General features: G+C 31.6%; 1 protein-coding gene across 15 annotated transcripts in view; it reads right to left on the bottom strand.

Moving 5' to 3' along the window:
- ANKHD1 (ankyrin repeat and KH domain containing 1) overlaps positions 1-19,070 on the bottom strand; it is a 112,388-nt gene that overhangs the window by 57,373 nt on the left and 35,945 nt on the right. For 14 of the 15 annotated variants that reach the window (XM_031449161.2, XM_031449151.2, XM_031449152.2 and 11 more), the window contains exons 8-10: positions 10,942-11,179; positions 10,519-10,710; positions 6,359-6,468 (exon numbers count right to left, since the gene is read on the bottom strand). In XM_031449161.2, the coding sequence (XP_031305021.1) occupies positions 6,359-6,468; positions 10,519-10,710; positions 10,942-11,179 (540 nt within the window). The remainder of the gene's footprint in view (positions 1-6,358; positions 6,469-10,518; positions 10,711-10,941; positions 11,180-19,070) is intronic. The other variant, XM_031449164.2, reaches the window with a different exon arrangement.

Below are 19,070 nucleotides of genomic sequence, written 5' to 3'. Positions count from 1 at the left end.
CTCAAAAATGCAAGCACCTGCGAATTCCTTTTTTTTTGCTGGGAAGAGGAAATTCAAATCAAAATACCGGTATCAGTCACCAAAAAGGTGAGTCAAATTCAGGAAAACAAAATTAAGAGGCTATATAATTTGAAAGACTAGTGAGGTAGATACTGAATCTACCTAAATATATAGTTAAACAACTTCAAGAAATAGGGCCATAAAACAGAATGTAAATGTTACAAAATCATGACAGTGTAATAATAAAATAACTCATGAAAAGTCCTATGGTGGAAGACACATTAATCTCATCTTCAGAATGAAATCAGTAAGTATGGTCTGATATTTAGTTTTTTAAAATCAGTTTCTTTTTTAAACAAAATATTTCAAAAATTGCATTTGCAAATTATGTCTGAATAGTCTTCCAGAAAGTAACTTAATACCTGTGTTTTACATAGTTCACCAAAGTTTGGGGAGCAATTAGTGAGCAGCTCATAGGTCTATTTGGAACACAGGGATTCTTTTTAGATAAAATGAAAAAGAAGACTCTGATCCGAGATTAGAAAATTAAACCATTTTTTTAGAAAAAGGAAGAAAGGAAGGAAAGAGTTAAAGAAGAAATCCAACTCATGTCAATGAGAATGTGGTGAATCAAAACACCTCAGTTGTTAACAGAAGTGTAGTCTGGTTCAGCATTTTTGAACAATTTGGCAGCAGCTTTCAAAATTTTAGACTTGGACCCTCTGATAACCAGCAATTTCAATTCCAGGAATTTATCCCTATAGATACATTCATAAAAATAGCAAATATATATAAATATGTATAACAATATTTAGTGTAGCACCATTTGTAATATTTAAAACCTCTAATAACCCAGATATTTATGAATACATTCATGGTTAATAAATTATATAGAACACTGGGTACCTGTGAAAAAGAATGAGAAATCTATAGGAATTGACAGAAAAATATTACAGAGAAAAAAGTTTCAGAACAGTATATGTGATAACAAATCCATTCACATAAAGACGTATAGCCCACATGCATAGAATATATATATGCTTAGGTGTATAGAAATGTCAAGGACACACAACATACTGCTTAAATTTTTTTTTTAATCTCATGAAAGAAGATCTAGTCTACATTTCTATTTCATAAGATTTAATATACATAACAAACTGGTCCTTTAAAATATGTTTATTTTAAGGGAAGTCCCCATCAAATCTCATCTCAAAGGAAATAAATTCCAGGAATAAAAAACAAAGGATGCTAATGTATCCATGTCCAAATCACCCAGTTTCCATTAGCTCAACTATTCTAGGAAAATGCCCACAAAAGCTCATTTGGCTGGTAGAAAAGCAACAAGGGTCAGAGAACTTACTTTATGGTTAGGGATGAAAATCAGTACTAGACCAGTATGACATACTCATAGGATTCAGTTTACTCAGTACAAAAGTGCTTCAATTTTTATTCTAAAGTTAAAAATAATAAACCTGTAAAACCTATGATCAAATCTACAGAGAAAATTAGTATAGAAAAAATAAAAACTCTTTCAGTAAGGTATTACACAAAGAATCAAATATTGATTATATGTGTTTCTTTCAATATGTGACTTTTTGTCATACATACATAAAATGTCCCGGAAGGATACTAAAAAAATGAGCAACACTGCCAATAGAGAGGGAAAATGGGTGCCCATGGGACAGTTTTATACTCTGAATTTTGAACCATGTAACGGTATTACCTATTTAAAAATAAGAAAAGTATTTTTATCAATCAATTATAAACTTTTGTTAAAAATTTAGCCAAGGGAAGGAAAATAACTGATTTGTAAAGAATCAATTATTACTCAATATGGCAAAGACCCATTACTTAGCAACACTGTGTGACTACCACACTTAAGATTGGTTCTATTTTTTTCTCTGATTTATTTCATCTAAAGCAGACCTATTATGAGCATAAAGAAAGAAACCATGTCCTAGCTCGTCCTTGGAAACCTTTGTCTTCCGCCCCTATCTTCAAGGTAGCAAACATCTTACAGTAAAACAGTATTTCTAAATTCCTTGTGTCTCACTGAACACTGCCTATGTATACTTGAAAGCCAAAGCTGAAAAAACAATCCTAAACAAAGGAAATTTTGAAAAGTTTGAAGGCATGTAAGATGAGAAGAAAGGGATGTAACAAAGTTTATTCTGCCCCTTGAAATAAACTTTAACTGTAGGAAAAGAAGAAAAAAATTCACAACTGAACAGTCCCAAAGATAACTGGAGAAACTATGTTGTTGAGGAAATAGTTCACTTAAAACAAAAATCCACATCAATGAAACTCGTCCTATTTATTTGACAGTATTTAAGTAGATAAAATACTGATAGTAAAAAGACAGGGTGGAAGAGATAATGATTTAGCATTATAATACTAGATGATTCTTAATCTTTATTGGGGTAGACTTACCAAATTATTGTATATTTTAGGGGTTAGTAACTTTTATCTATTAAAATAATCTGTAAAATATTTTATAAAGCTAAATTTGCTAATTATTAACTGTAAATAACCCCCCAAATAATGTTTGGATAATTTAAGATACATTTGGTATACACAAAGATTTTAAGAGAGAGAATAATTTATGGAACACATCACTATTATTAGTAATGATAATTTATACCTTAAAATTTCATTTTCTTCAAGGATTCCATAGTACTTTATACATTTTTGGGCTAAGCACTCAAGATCATCTAGTCCATCTAATACATTCAAACAGGTAGTTGGTTAACTTGTTCTTTACTAGCATAAAATTAGATTTCTTAAACCACATTGCTAAAGATCTTCTGGTCCAAATCCCTCATGAAAAAAGGAAAGGGGAAAGGTGAGGGAGAAAAACAAAAGAAGACTAGGGAATCTAAGTGATTTGCCGAAGGATACCTAGCAGAGCCAAAGCAAGAATATTTAAGTATACTACAGAATGCTAATGTGTTTTAATACAAATTTTCTTTCCTTACAATGGGTTCACATCGTATTATACCTATAATAACATCAAATACTAAAACAAATCTGAGACCAAAAACAAAAAATAGTATGCAGAGGAAGAAAACACATAAAGGAATAATCTTTATTTCACTATAAAGTGATTCCCATTACAGGGGTAACAAGAGATGCAAATAGCAGGAAGATACGGATTAAGTGATTTGTTCAAGGCTCTCTGCTTATTGAGTAATCTTGATGCTTATAGAGCAGTAAAACAATTCTGGATATTAAATAGGGAGAATTTTTCAAAAACCTCTTGGAATTAATGGACAACATTTTATGTTATTTAATTTTTTTGATTTCCAATAGGAACATTTTAAGTGGCCTATTTAGGAATATTAATCTAGTTCAAAGGTTTTAAATAATGGATTATTCAAATTTATGCAGTTATTACAGTTAGACAAGCTACATATCAATCCATAATCTTGTAGATATGACAGATATTCAATGTTTTTGCTTTTACTGGAAATAGCCATAAAATTTTGTTTTGTTTAAAAGATTCTTAAGGGTAAATGAAGTTTCAAATAACTAAGTTTCAAAATTAGAACATGCACATATTTTGAGGATCTACCTGAAAATGCTCAAGTATGCCATCAGTACAGGCTGTGATTTTTTTAAAAAGCAGTAAAAAAGAAAACATGTAGATTTCCTTTAAAACTAAGTTCTATAGTATACTTACTACACATGTAGAATGAAAAGCCCTAAAACCTCTCAATTTCATCTCAGGAAACAATACAAGAAATCCAAACAGCTGTGTGTTAAATATTTTTAAAATTATAATTAATATCCTAGCTGATTCTAGTGCAAAATATTTTTTAAAATGGGAAACAACAGCTTTCAAACTCCTTTAAAAAAATAATAAAGCCTTCAATTATGGCGAAAGTTAAGCTCTAAAAATCTAACAAAGCATAGGGATTTGTACAGGTGTTGGTACAGATTATGTTCCAAAGGTTGACTTCTACAATCTTATTTAAAACTGAAAGTAAAAATAGTTACCCCCAAAATGAAGGTTCTCAGCCAGCCCACCAAAACAAAATGAAACAAAAGACCTCCACATTTTTAACTTAAAGACCTACCAAACCTAGGTATCAAGAACACATCTATGGGATGCCAGGAATGGAAAACATCTTCAAACCACTGGAAGAAATTACTATAGCTCCAAACAGATACTAGGAGGTGTCAGCAAAGAATGAAGGACAAGAAAGATGCCTTGTAAGGTCCACCTAGTAAGAATTATCAGCCATTTTTTCTTGGGACTCAGGAACTGATCTGCCTGCTTTACTCATTTCTTGTTTTTGATTAGGTCTTCTCTTTCTACCCTCTGGCTTATAGAAAAGCCTGAAATCACAAAGTTTATTTATAGGTTTTAAGTACTAAACTTACTATACTTTTCCATACTTTCCACACTTTCTATAAAGACCAAGAACTACTTTTTACCATCAGGAAAAGAACTAATAATAAAACTGAAATGTCTCTCCGCAGACAGCAAAAGCATGAAATAGGCAATATATTTTTAAAAGTGAAAAATTAATAAATAACTCAAAAGGAGAAAAACAGAAAAAGTTATATACATGAAGTTATTAAATCTAACAGTATTTCTAACAGTGAAAAATAAAAAGCAACTCAAGGTTTAGGGTTCATCAACTTGATGGAATATTACACAAGACTTATAAATACAGAGAATATGTAGCAATAGGGAAAAGATTATGATAGAATACATAGCCAGAAAATAGAAAATAACTGTATGATTATAATTACATGTAAATATGAATGCAAAGATAGATCACAAAATAGAAAAACAATTACATTAGAATAGCAGTATTACATTTGTACTTAAGATATATATTAATCTGAGCTACTTTTTAATCTTATATTTTGAATGTAAAACAGTATGGTAACTCTAAATCCTTCTGTCTGTTCATTTAAGAAAATTTGTTTAAGGATCTCTAATCACAGACAATTTACCTAATTCCAGAAGACTATAAAAATAAAACATTTAAAAATATTTCATAACAGATTTTTAATTCTGTCAAGATTGGTAATGTCAAGATTGGTAATGTTTTCCTATACCTTAGAGTGCATTTAACAGATAGTACCTCCTTTTCTTATTTAATATTTTTAGAAGAACTCCTAATAAACAAGAAAGTGACTTTGCTATGGAAAAATGGAATAAGGAAAAGAGAATTCTGATAAAAATTCAGAGGATAAGAGTATTAAACTTTGCTAATAGTAGCTAAGCTTTTATGCTCTACCCTATTTCTTTATTTCAAGTGATGAAATACTTCAATTCTTAATTTTATAGATGACCCAAAGCAAATCTAAAAAAAAACTCAGATACAGAACAAAGGCAGATGATTAAGATCTACTTAACATATCTGTCATAATTTTCAAACAAAATAAGTACACCTCCTAGAAATTCTAACTGATGGGGCAGATCCTGATTAATGAGAATGAATGCTAGTATTATCACTACAGTATTCAGTATTAGTAGAAATGATTATAAATAAATAGAATTACTATATTATACATTAATTTTAGTTAATAATTATTTTCCAGTAATGTTCTCAGATATTTTTGGGGAAATGTCTGTTGCTGGAAATGATTTAAAAGGCAATACACAATTGCACAATTTTTTCTAAATAACTGAAATCAATGAACTTGATTCTCTGCAACATATATAACTGTTTACGTCTTCGAAGATTTTTGAGAAACATGTGAGGGAACTCTGGGAGGAATTCTAGAAAACACTTTAAAGTACTCTCACAAAATAAAAATTAGTCAAAGCACACATTTCAGAAAGAAGCATGAAACTTAAAGTGGGATATTATCTACAATTTCCCATAGTTGTAGGGATTATTACACATATGAACCTGTCATCTAATTTGAAACTTTACAAAGCCAAAATAGAAGACACTAAAAGAACAGAGAAAGCAGAGAATGCTGCGATAACGTTGTTAGGAACATGACAGTAGCTATATTTTAAATGTCTAACTAATCAGAAAAACAAAAGAAATCACTCAGTGATTTGACAGGTTATTCTATTCTATAAACATACCATTGAATCTATGATATGTCTAACAAAGGGCAGTTACAAAGGTTCAGGAATGTCAAATGGGATTAGGGTGAGAGAAGGAAACAAACAAATGGTTTTACCTAGGAAAAGAAAGAGTACGTCCTTTTAAAAACTTTTCAAATATACCTAATAAATGCAACAACTAGAACAAATAGCCAAACTTTTTGAAGTTATTTTATACAAAGCAGGCAAACTATTAATTTTCTTTACTAGTATTTTTTAAGTGTTAAAAATAAATGAATATTAACATTTACGCAAAAATACTTGAAATTAAAAATATCTTACTAAATCAGCTCCTGCTTGAAGCAAAACATCTGCAACATCTGTATGTCCATTTTCACAAGCGTAGGTTAAGGCTGTGTCTCCTGTTGCTGTTGTAGCATGAACATTAGCACCTGGCAAACAAACAAACAAAAATCATACAATTATTTTGTGAATTTTCAAATTATATTAGATAGTCCCATTTTGCAATTTGGTGGAACTCATAAACTCTAAAAGTAAAAATAGAAGAGTATAATTTAAGTATCTTAATTTTCCTTTAGATATATTTTGAAAAAAATGCTTTTAGCCACACAGAAAGAACTATACCAAATATAAAAAATTCAGTACATCCCCAGGAAGATATACCCTAAGAAATAAAATATAAAAGCTGCAAAACAAAAAATATCAAAGTTTTCTGAAATCATACTGGTGGTAATTTTGGTTTCTATTCTGAGACAGTTCTATGGATATTGTAGTAAAAATCAAATGAATAATTCTTTGATGAGAAGTGAAATTTTAGGCAAGTTTGAGAGAAAACCCGGATAAAAGACTGCTGAGGTGAAGTAAAACCCTATGGCTCTGAATTGGAAGTACTGACATGAATTCATTTTGAAAAGTAAAGTTTCCTAACCCTAACCAAATAAAATGGCCTAGAGACAATGAAAGGCCAAGCAGAAATATCACCTCCAGCTTATACTGTGGTTTCTAAGTACCATTTCCCAGTAAATAGAATTAACAGCTTTTTAAGAGAAATAATTGGTTCTAAGACTGGGACAGAATCTGTATAATATAGGCCTGAAACTGAACCCAAATGTAAACTATGGACTTTGGATGATAATACTGTGTCCATGTTGGTTCATCGATTGCACCAAATATGCCACCCTGATGAGGGATGTTGAGGGTAGAAGAGTATACACGTATGAGTGGGGAGGGCTATGTGTAAACTCTCTGTATTTTCTGCTCAATTCTGTTGTGAACCTGAACCTGCTCTAAAAAATAAAGTCTATTAATTTAAAAAAAAGAAAGAAAATAGGAAAAAAAAAAAAAAAAAGATAGGCCTGAAACGCCTTGCCATGTCACAAAGCAAGGAAACTATCAGAGAATATAATGAGGTCATACCAAAAGGATTTAGGGGCTAAACTTATTGACCAAAGATAGTCAAACTGTCCCATCTTTTGGCAATTTTTACATCAAAAGGAATGAGGACTATGATGGAGTGAAAGCCATCATATATTTAAATCCAAAAGTTCAAAATGATGTTCAAGTCGAAACCAAAAAAATACTTCATTGGCCACCACTAAATGATACTAAGGGACCACTTCATTGTTTGGGAGGGAAAAGTAAAGGGGGGAAAAATCAAACATTTAAACTATTTTCGAAAGATTTATATCTAAGAGTAACCAAAAAGTTGATAAGGGGAAGTTTCTCTTTATAGACATACTCCAATTAATAAACAAGAAAGGAATAATAGAATTTAAAGTATCACCACTTTGCAACCTCTAATAAATTAATGGATCTAAGCAATAGTCATCAATGACTAATAACATCACAAAAACAGAGAAAATCAGACATTTTTATCTCCTGAAGAAAGTACACAAATACTACCCATGAAGTAGTCTTAAAACAAAACAGACATCATACCTGAATTCAATTAAGTCTCTAGAACTAACTACTACTTTATGGGAAATCCAAGGAACAGAAAAACAAAGTAAATGAAACAATGGAGATGCACTTAACAAAATCCATACGCTGGGAAGCTAAAGGATAAACATTCCATGCCTTCAACTAAAACTTGCAAGAGAAAAGAAAGATGGAAGAGGAGCCTACAGATTAAAGAGACTATATTGATCAATAGTTACTAAATGAACCGTAAATCAACAAAGTCATTAAACACACACATACACATTTACAAGACTATCAGGAAAATATGAAAACTGCTTGGATATTTAACGATACTAAGAAATTATTATGTTAAAATATTAGGTTAGTTGGGGAGGGTATAGCTCAAGTGGTAGAGTGCATGCATCTTGGGTTCGATCCCCAGTACCTCCTCTAAAAAAAAAATAATAAATAAACCTAATTACCTCCTCCTCTCAAAAAAAAATTCAGGTTAGAAAACGATATTGTGATTCCTTTTTTAAGTCTTTCTTGGAGTGGTGGGTAATAGCTTGGTGGTAGAGTGCGTGCTTAGTATGCACGAGATCCTGGATTCTATCCCAAGTTCCTCCATAAAAAAAAAAAGTCTGTCTTTTAGAGATACATATTGAAATATTTATTGATAATTCATAAAAATAAATTTATTTCTTAAATAATTTGATTTAAATTAAAGAAACTGAAACAAATTTTAAACTGCTTTTATAAATATATATGGTAACAGATGTTAACTAGATTTATTCTAATTCACAATGTATACAAATATTAAATCATTATGTTGTATACCTAAAACTAATATAATGTTTTATGTCAATTATATCAATGAAATTTTTAATATTTAATTATTTTTAATAAAATAATTATAAAGAAATAAGTAGGGGACAAATGGGAATATAAATAAAATGAGATTGGCCATGAATTAAAAATGACTAAAGCTGAGTGATGGGTTCCTAGGATTCATTATATTTTCTATATATTCGAAAAACTACCACAACAAAAAGGTTTTTGAATGTTTTAAAAAACTGTATAGCAAATGTATTAGAAGACCTATTGGACTCTTCTTTAATACTAAACTATCAGAAGAACTTTATGTGAATAAATCACATTCTAATCTGGAAAAAAATTTTTTTAGGGAGAAATCACATAAAAAAGAGCTTCTCAAGCCCCTGAGATAGTTCTGGAAACTACATACTTCAAATTAGCAAAGGTAGCTAAATATGAGAATCAATGGTAATGAAATAGAAAAAACAATGTCAGGAGTTCTAAGTTTGAATTTTAGCTCTGTCACTTATTAGTTTGGTTGCTTAGGGAAGTCATGTAACGTGATTGTAGATCAGTTTCCATATCTGTAAGATGTGTATAATATTTCTTACTATACTAGTGGGACCAGAATGTCTGATATTCAACAATTTCTTAGTAAACATTTATTCCTTATCAATACCATGACTACTTAGAGGGATGTGGGAAGAATGAAGGATGATAACTACTGGTAGAGAAAGACTCTTGAATGGGATACAGAGAGTTACAAAAAATAATGGAGAAATAATGACTCTGTGTCATCCTCACCTCCTCTTATTAACAGAGACTAGGAGGAACTAACTTCTCCCCTCCAGAAGCCACATATCATTCAATCTAAAGAGTATATATACATATACTAACTACAGCAAATAATAGTATTTGAATCAGGAAAGATGTCAGCTTGTACGGCTGGTTTGTGCATTGTTTCAAAATCTAAACAATCATTCAAATCACTAATGATCTAGATTGAGAAATTATTTCAACAATAATTCACAGAAAAATTGAGGCTGGGCTATACTCAAATTAATGTAACAGTGAAACCCAAAAAGGATGAATAAAGTTTTGCTAAATATTTTCTTTTCCTTTACATATTAATTTCTTGAAACATCAAGTCTTAAACAATTTATCAGATGTAGATAAAAAGAACATTTTTATATCATTTCTAAAGGATATATGAAGGTTTCTACCTATCCGGATCAATTTTTTTTCTGGTGTATCCTTACTTTGCTTTAAATAAAGCTACAAATATTCAATGTAAAAATACTTATTTCTTATTGTTGCTTAACAATGTACAAAGCACAAATTATTTTTAAACTAAGTACTTCTCCTCCCCACCCAAATTCCCACCCACTCCTCCTTTCTTTCTTTGAGAAGAGAGAATTTTCAAGAAATGAACAGGCTTAAAGGTATCGAATTATAACCTCTAATGTCATCCTCACCTCGTCTTATTAACAGAGGCTAGGAGGAACTGACTTCTCCCCTCTAGAAGTCACATATCATTCAATCTAAAGAGAAGGTCAATGAGAAGCCTTATGCTCAATAAATAAACATTAATAACAATATGAAATCTTTTTTAAAATGACATTTTTAGAGATTTAGAGGCCTAAGAAGAGCAGTCAAATTGTGGAGCTGTATTTCAACTTTCACAAAAATGAAAAAGTTAAGCTTAATTGCTAAAGTTATGAAAGCAATATAAAGGCCTTTTTCTAAGAGGCATTTTTAAATCCACATACCAGCAGCCAGTAAATATTTAACCAACTCCAGGTGTCCCTCCTGAGAAGCCTCCATCAGAGGTGTGGAGCAGCCAAGTTCAATATCAGCTCCCGCCTTAATCAGGAAGTCTGCAACTTCAGAAAATCCTCCACAGCAAGCCAAGGTCAGAGCAGTTTCTTGGGTTTCTTCTGTCTGGGCATTAATATTTGCTCCTGGGGAAAGCATAAAAATAGATAAAACTACCTAAAAAGACTTACAGTAAATATACTGTTTGAATTGTGATAATCATCTGTATCTTCTCTGCTTCTGGGGTTCCTCTCAAGGTGTTGGTAATTTATCATTAATGCAAAAAATGTCTTAGTTGTAGTAAACTTGAAGGTTACTGACACAAAGCATCCAAAGGAAACTGATTTTTTTTTATTAAAGAAGTAAAACTATTTTACCTTGTGCTAAGAGTAGTGCCACCATCTCTTCATGTCCTTCTCGAGCAGCTTCCATCAAGGGAGTGTATCCTTCATCATTAACTTCTTCAAGATTTGCCCCCCTTTCAATAAGTAGAGCTGCCAATTCAACGTGTCCTCCACAGGCAGCTAGCGTTAACGGAGACTCGAATGAATCTGCAGGCATATTCACTTGAGCACCACTATCCAAAAGCAAACGTGCTACTTCTACATGTCCATCCTGCAGATTTTCAGAAGTAAAGCAAAAAGAAAGGAATTTTTGTTTTGTTTTCAGATTTTTTTTTTAAGTGAGAGAAGAAAAGCAAGTGTCAATGAAAGACAAGAGGAAAGAAAAGGAGATGCAGCTTAGATGCATAAATATTATCATGCCCATTCAAGCAATTTGAGATCTGTCTTACCAAAAGTCCATTAAAATTATTTTACTTTACTTTGAGCAAGCCCAAAATTTTCCAGTAGAATCAGACTTGTGACATATAGTTACAATTTCAAATAACTTTGAATTTCCAAATACTCTGAAGTTCTAAAAACTATTAAATCCATAGTCAACAGCACCTCAAAATAATTACTGTTTATTCTACTGCCAGGTCAAATATAGCCATAGCCTCAAACTTAGGTGTCATGTTTAAGTGTATAAACTGTGTTAGATCTATTTAAGAAACAAAGACATGGCAAAAAATAACACAACAAATTCGGTGAAGTCATTACCACTTGGGATTATGTCACCAAGCTAAATCCCTATGGACTGACACTATCTTATATTTTTTTATCACTAGCTTGTTGTAATGAGGCAAAGAAGTTTACAGAGATGTAAAAATAAATCTTATTAAATAAATAAATATCTTATTTACTTATAAATCATTTTAGCATGAGCCCATCACATAGGTAGTAAGGCAATCAACAATAAAACATTCTCATGGAGGATATCCATTCTATCCTTCTATTACCATAAATACACACCTTTAGTTTCAAATTTTATACTTCAAATTTTTATATAGGTCTTAACTCTTGTTGTGGCAAATAAAGACAGATGTTGTGTTGTTCCGTATTTCAAAAATAACCAAAGTATTGCTAATGAAAAGTAAAAACTGAGTACAAAAATAAGGTTTTATCTTTTTTTTTTCCTCACTGGCTGTTTGAAGATCAGCTGCCATCATGAATGACACAGTAACTATCCAGACCAGGAAGTTAATGACCAACTGACTACTTCAGGGGAAATAGTCATTAATGATCAGTCACACTTTCTTGCCTCTTAATATGTCTAGTAGTTTTTCATTGTAAGCCACATGCTGTGGATGATCCCTCTTCAAGGCTCTGGATTATCCTGTCCTCCTTTTAAGACTGTGAAATTATGTTCTAGCAGGCAGTGACCAGTGAATGAATCACACTCATGCTATTGAGGCTTAATTTTAGCATTACGTTCACTCTTTAGTCCTAGAGATATTTACTCTTTGTTTGGATATAGTTCCTTGGTCCATGGTTTGGAAGATGCCCAAAGACAGAAAGTTGGAGTGAATGTAGGGTTCATCTCATGTGTTCCATTCTTTCAGTGATCATAGCCCTAGCCCTAGCCTGACTGATCATCAAGATATAAAATAATAAAAGTTGACCCAGAAGTGAATCAAATATAGGAGTCAAAGAAAAGAACTTCAAAATAGCTATTAGGTATATTAAAGAAAATTGAATGCCATTTGCAGCAACATGGATGGACCAAAAGATCATCATTCTAAGTGAAGTAAGCCAGAAAGAGAAAGAAAAATATCATATGATATCACTCATATGTGGAATCTAAAAAAAAAAAAAAAAGACACTATGAACTCATCAACAAAACAGACTCTCAGACTTAGTAAACAATCTTATTGTTACCAGGGAAAGGGAGTGGGAGGGGATAAATTTGGAAGTTTGATATTTACAAATGTTAGCCACTATATATAAAAATAGATTTTAAAAATGTTTCTTTAGTATAGCACAGGGAACTATGCTGAGTATCTTGTAATAACCTTTAATGGAAAAAAATATGAAAATGAGTATCTATATGTATAGACAAGACTGGGACATTGTGCTGTACACCAGAAATTGACACATTGTAATTGACTGTACTTCAATTAAAAAAAAAAAAGAAAGAAAATTGAGGGGAAAAAAATGGAGAAACTGGAAGAAAAAATAAATTCCAGCATAGAACCACCTTATAAAAATACCGTATCAATAATTACATTTAAATATAAATGATCTATACAAACCAATTAAAAAACAGAGACTGGCAGAGTGGGTTACAAAACACGACCCAAATATACACTGTCTACAAGAAATCTAACTTCAGTATAATGACACATGCAGTTTGAAAGAAAAGGATAAAAGCATTTATCAGGCAAACATTAATCAGAGGAAAGCAGAGTAGCCATATTAATATCAGATAAAGGAGACCTCAGAACAAAGAAAATTAAGAGATAGAGAGTTAATATAATGATAAAAGGGTCAATCACAAAGAAGACATAGCAATTCCGAAAATGTACATGCACCGAAACAACAGAGCTCCAAAATGTGGGGGAAAAAGTAAGGGAACTAAAAGAAGAAAAAGACAAATCAACAAATATGGTTGGAGATTTCAACGCCCCCTCTCAACAACTGTTTTAACAATTAGACAGACATTCAGAAAGGATGTAGAAGAACTCTATACCATCTGTTAACAGGGTCTTATTGGCTTTACAGAACACTCCATCCACCAAAAGCAGAATATACATTCTTTTCAAATGCCCATGTAATATAGAACCATATCCTGATTGTAAAACAAACCTCAAAAATTAAAGAACTGAAATCATACAGAATGTGTTCTCTGATCACAACGGAATCAAACTAGAAATCATTAACAAAAAGACCAGGAAAATTTTCAAACATTCAAATGTTTAAAACTAAACACATATCAAAATAATCCATGAGTCAAAAAGAAAGTTTCAAGTGAAATATAAAAAATACAATAAACTGAATGAAAATGAAATATGATAGATCAAAATTTGTAGGATACAGCTAAAGCAGTGCCGAGAGGGAAATTTACTGCACTAAATATGTACAGCAGAAAAGAGGAAATGTCTCAAATCAATCATCTAAATTCCCAACTCAAGAGCCCAGAAAAAGAGTAAAGTAAACCCAAAGCAGGCAGAAGGAATGAAATAATAAAGAATAGAGTGGAATTAAGTCAGAGATTAGCAAAAAGAAAGTTTTGAAAATGAATCAACCAAGTTTATTCTCTGAAAAGATGAACAAAATTGACAAACCTTTAGTCAGACTTACTATGAAAAAAACCCAGAAGGATCAAATTACTAAAATCAAGAATGAAAAGGACATTAATGCTGACCATATAAAAATAAAAAGGATTATGAGAGAATACTATGGAACAATTGGATGCCAACCAATTAGATAACCTAGATGAAATGGACAAACTCCTAGAAAGACATAAACTATCAAAACTGACTCAAGAAAAAAAAAGTCAGTCTAAATAGATCTATAAAACATGACTGAATTAGTAACCAAAAAATCTTTCCACTGAGCAATCTTACTCCTAGATATATACCGAACAGAAATGATTGCTTCAAAAGACATATACAAGAATGTTCATAGCAGCTTTACTGGTAATAGCCAAACTCTGAAAACAACACAAATGTCCATCACAAAAGACTATGGCATATTTATACAATAGAATACTAACCAAAGATTAAAAAGAGCAAACCACTGTATAATGGAACAACATGGATATAATTCTCAAATAAATAATATCGAGTGAAAAAAATCAGATACCAAAGAATACGCATTGTATTATCCTATTTATATGAAGTTCAAAACAAGAAAACTAATTTTTGGCAACAGAAGTTAGAATTGTGGTTACTCTTGAAGGAGGGTACTGACTAGAAGTGGGCATAGGTGAGCCTTCTGGGGTCCTGTTCTAGTTGCTACATAGGTACATACATACATAAAATGTCAAGCCATGTAATTAAGATATGGCAGATTACTGTATTTAAGTTATACCCAATTTAAAAGTACTATTTTTTTTTCCATCATTTAGAGTTTGAGATAGATTTTTTAAAATAAATTTCTGATTTACTCTGCAAATTTAGGAGTCATTAAAACGAATTTATTAAGTCTTCCAATTGCTAATTTGTTTATCCAGATTGTTAACTCACACTTTCCTCTAAACTGTATTCTACTAATTACCTTGAATAATTGGTATACCGTTGTTAGAATAGGATACAAAGATACCTTATTCAGAAATAAAGCAATATATGTCTTGAGAATTTTTTATTAAAAAAATTACTAATTTTTAGGAGTTCTACAAAGATGGCTTCAAATTCTTTCTCACACCCTCCCATTAAAATATAAATTTTACCTCCCCCTTGACTGCTTTAGTCCATTAAATACAGTGAAAATGATATTGTGTCAGTTCTTAGCTTCTCTCTTACAATGCTATCGGTAATCCTTGGGATCTAGCTACTATTAAAGCCCATGTAAGAGATTATCCATGGCAAAAGAGAGGTCTGACTTCCAACCATCACTAACAATGTGCCAGACATGTGAGTTAAACCATATTTCACCCAGCCTCTATCTGACAGCAACTGTATGAGAAACTGCCCCCAATGAAAAAGAACAGAATAACCATCCAATCAACATAAAAAATGATGAAAAATAAAAATGTTATTGTATTAAGTCACTATGTTTCAAGTGATCTGTTATGCAGTAATATACAACAAAATAGGAATTACCATCGATAATGATGTGCTTACTTAATCACATCTCAAAAAACATTTGTACTTCCAGGTAATTTTCTTGTCATTACACCTGTCTTAAAAACTCAGATAGCTCTGATTTCTTTGTATTTGATATATGCTTTGTAGATACACAGATATCTAAGTGCTTACAGAAGAAGTAGAAGAAAAATGGTTCTTGGATTGATCTATGACCAAACATGCTGGAAAAGTTTTAGGAATCCAGCACTGTTTTATTAACAAAAGCATATATTTGCTAAGTGATACCCTTTGGAACACGTTTGTTTTGAAAATTTGTGCTGCCAACAGAAAATCTATATTAAATATATTTTGCAACTGTTAGTATATGTAAATAAAGAAATATCAGCATATATAAAATATTTCATTTTTACTGTCAAATTTTTTCTATGATTTCTCTAACAAACATTGCTATTTTAAAAAATTGGCTTACATAAGAGTCAGTGTAATGCTAGTGGCAAAAAATTCAGCTGAAAAAAGAAGACCCAGACTTGGGCATGGCCACCACTTCCTGTTACACAATCTACACAAATAATTGTGGTGGGCCCAGGACTCTAACATCTGTTAACTAACTGAATGATTTGAGACAAAATTCTCCCAATTTTGTTGTTTCTTAGTTTTTCCACAGTTATAAAATAAAGAGTCTGACCTAAGCTTCTAACTTAGAGATGTTATGTTGACAGGATTAAATGTAATATTTATCTTTGATACAAAATGCTTGAACAAGAACTCTAATTCTAGGTTATCCTGAAAAGAAGCAAACAAATGCTTTATAGGTTACCCATAGAGTATATTAGTCAATATATTTTGAGGGTCAGTTTGCTTTACAAGTTTTAATATGAAGCTACAAAAACTATAGAAAGATGTCTATTATCTCCAAAATATATTACTTTAGGGTTGCATGTTACTGTCCTTTTCCAAAAGTATACTCAGTCATTAATTGCGTTAAATTTAGAATCAGGTTAAGAAATTATACAAACCAGGGAAGTGGATATAGCTCAGTGGTAGAGTGCATGCTTAGCATGAGAGAGATCCTGGGTTCAATTCCCAGTACCATCAAAAAAAAAAAAAAAAAAAAAAAAAAAAAAGAAGGAAATTATACAAACCAGAAACCAATCAACTGGACTGACAACAGAAGAACAAACTAAACCCAAAACTAGCATAAAGAAGGAATAACAAAGATTAGAGCCGAAATAAGCAAAGAACAGAAAACAATAGGGAAAAATCAATGAAAATAAAGTTGGTTCTTTGGAAAGATCAACAAAATTCAATGAACTAAGAAAAAGAGAGAAGACTCAAAGTACTAAAATCAGAAATGAAAGTGGGGACATTACTACCAATGCAATACAAATAGAAAAGATTACTATGAACAACTGTACACCAACAAATTGAATAACTTTGATGAAGTGGACAAATTCCTAGAGACAAAAAAAACCTACCAAGACTAAATCACAAAGGAACAAACTCTAAATAGACCTATAACTAGCAAGGAGATTGAATCAGTCATAAAAAGAAACAAAGAAAGTTTCTTTCTACCAACAAAGAAAACCTCTGGAATTGATGGCTTCACTGGTGTATTCTACCAAACATTTAAAGAAGAATTAACATGAATTCTTCTCAAACTTTTCCAAAAAACTAAAGAGGACGGAATATTTTTTAATTCATTCTATGAGGCCAGCATTGACCTGATACCAAAGCCAAAGACACTACAGCAGAATAAAACTACAAACCAATATTCTTTATGAACACTGATGCGAAAATATTCAACAAAACACTAGAGAGCCAAATTCAGCAATATATTACAAGAATTATACACCATGACCAAGTGAGATTTATTACAGGAGTTCAAAGATGGATCAACATACGAAAATTGACTGATATAATATACCACAGTAATAGAATAAGGGGAAAAAAGCACATGATCATCTCCATTGATAAAGAAAAAGCATTTCACAGAATTCAAAATCCTTTCATGATAAAAACACTCAACAAGGGGAGGATATATCTTAGCGATAAGAGTATATACTTAGCAAGCACAACGTCCTGGTTTCAATCTCCAGTACCTCCATTAAAACAAACAAACAAACTAGTATTACCTCTCCCAAAAAAGAGTTTAAAAAAAAAAAGATGAGGATAAAAACAGGGGTAAAAAAACTTAAAAGAGGGAGAGGGTATAACTCAGTGGTAGAGTGAATGCCTAGTATGCACAAGGTCCTGGATTTAACCCCCAGTACCTCCATTTAAAATAAATAAATAAATAAATAAGCCTAATTACCTCCCCCCAACAAAATTTTTTAAATAAATAAAATAAATAAAAATAAATTAAAAAATTTTTAAACTTAAAAAGAAATCAATTGGGCCATTAAAAAAATAGAAAAAAAAAACCACTCAACAAATTAAGACTAGAAGGAAACTATCTCAACATACTAAAAGCCACATATAAAAAACCCACAGCAAACATCACACTCAATGGTGAAAGACTAAAAGCTTTTCCTCTAAGATCAAAAACAAGGCAAGGATGCTTATTTTCACCACTTCTATTCAACACAGTACTGGAAGTTCTAGCCAGAGCTATTAGGCAAGGAAAAAGGGGAAAAAAGGAATCAAGATTGGAAAGGAAAAGTAAAATCATCTCTGTTCACAGGTGATATGCTCTTGTATGTAGAAAACACTGAAGACCACACACACACACACACACACACAAATTGTTAGAATAAGTGAATTCACCAAAGTACCAAGATACAAAGTAATACACAAAATTTAGTTGCATTTCAGTGCATTTTTAAAAAAAAATTGGGGGGGGTAATGAGCTTTACTTACTTATTTATTTAAGGAGATATTGGGGATTGAACCGAGGACCTTGTGCCTACTAAGCAGGTGCTCTACCACTGAGCTATACCCTCCCCACCAATGCATTTTTGATGAACAATATGACAAGGATATCACAAAAACAATTCCATTTATAATAGCATTAAAAAGAAAAAAATACTTAGGAATTAACTAAGGAAGTAAAATACTTGTACAATGGAAACTACAAAGCATTGCTTTAAGAAATTAAAGCCATAAATAAAGGGAATGTTCACGGACTAGAAAACTAGATGGAGCACAAGGGATTTTTAGAGCAATGAAATTATTCTGTATGATACCACAGTGGTGGCTACATGTTATCATGCATTTGTCAAAACACATAGAATGTACAACATCAAGAGTGAACCCTAATGGACTCCATGGACTTTGGTTGATAATATTGTGTCCATGTTGGTTCATTGATTGTACCAAACATGCCACACTGATGAGGCATGTTGAGGGTAGGGGAGTATACATGTGTGGGTGGGGAGGGCT

This window comes from Camelus dromedarius, chromosome 3 (assembly GCF_036321535.1).
Source record: "Camelus dromedarius isolate mCamDro1 chromosome 3, mCamDro1.pat, whole genome shotgun sequence".
Lineage (NCBI taxonomy): Eukaryota > Metazoa > Chordata > Mammalia > Artiodactyla > Camelidae > Camelus > Camelus dromedarius.
This window is presented reverse-complemented; position numbering and strand designations above follow the sequence as displayed.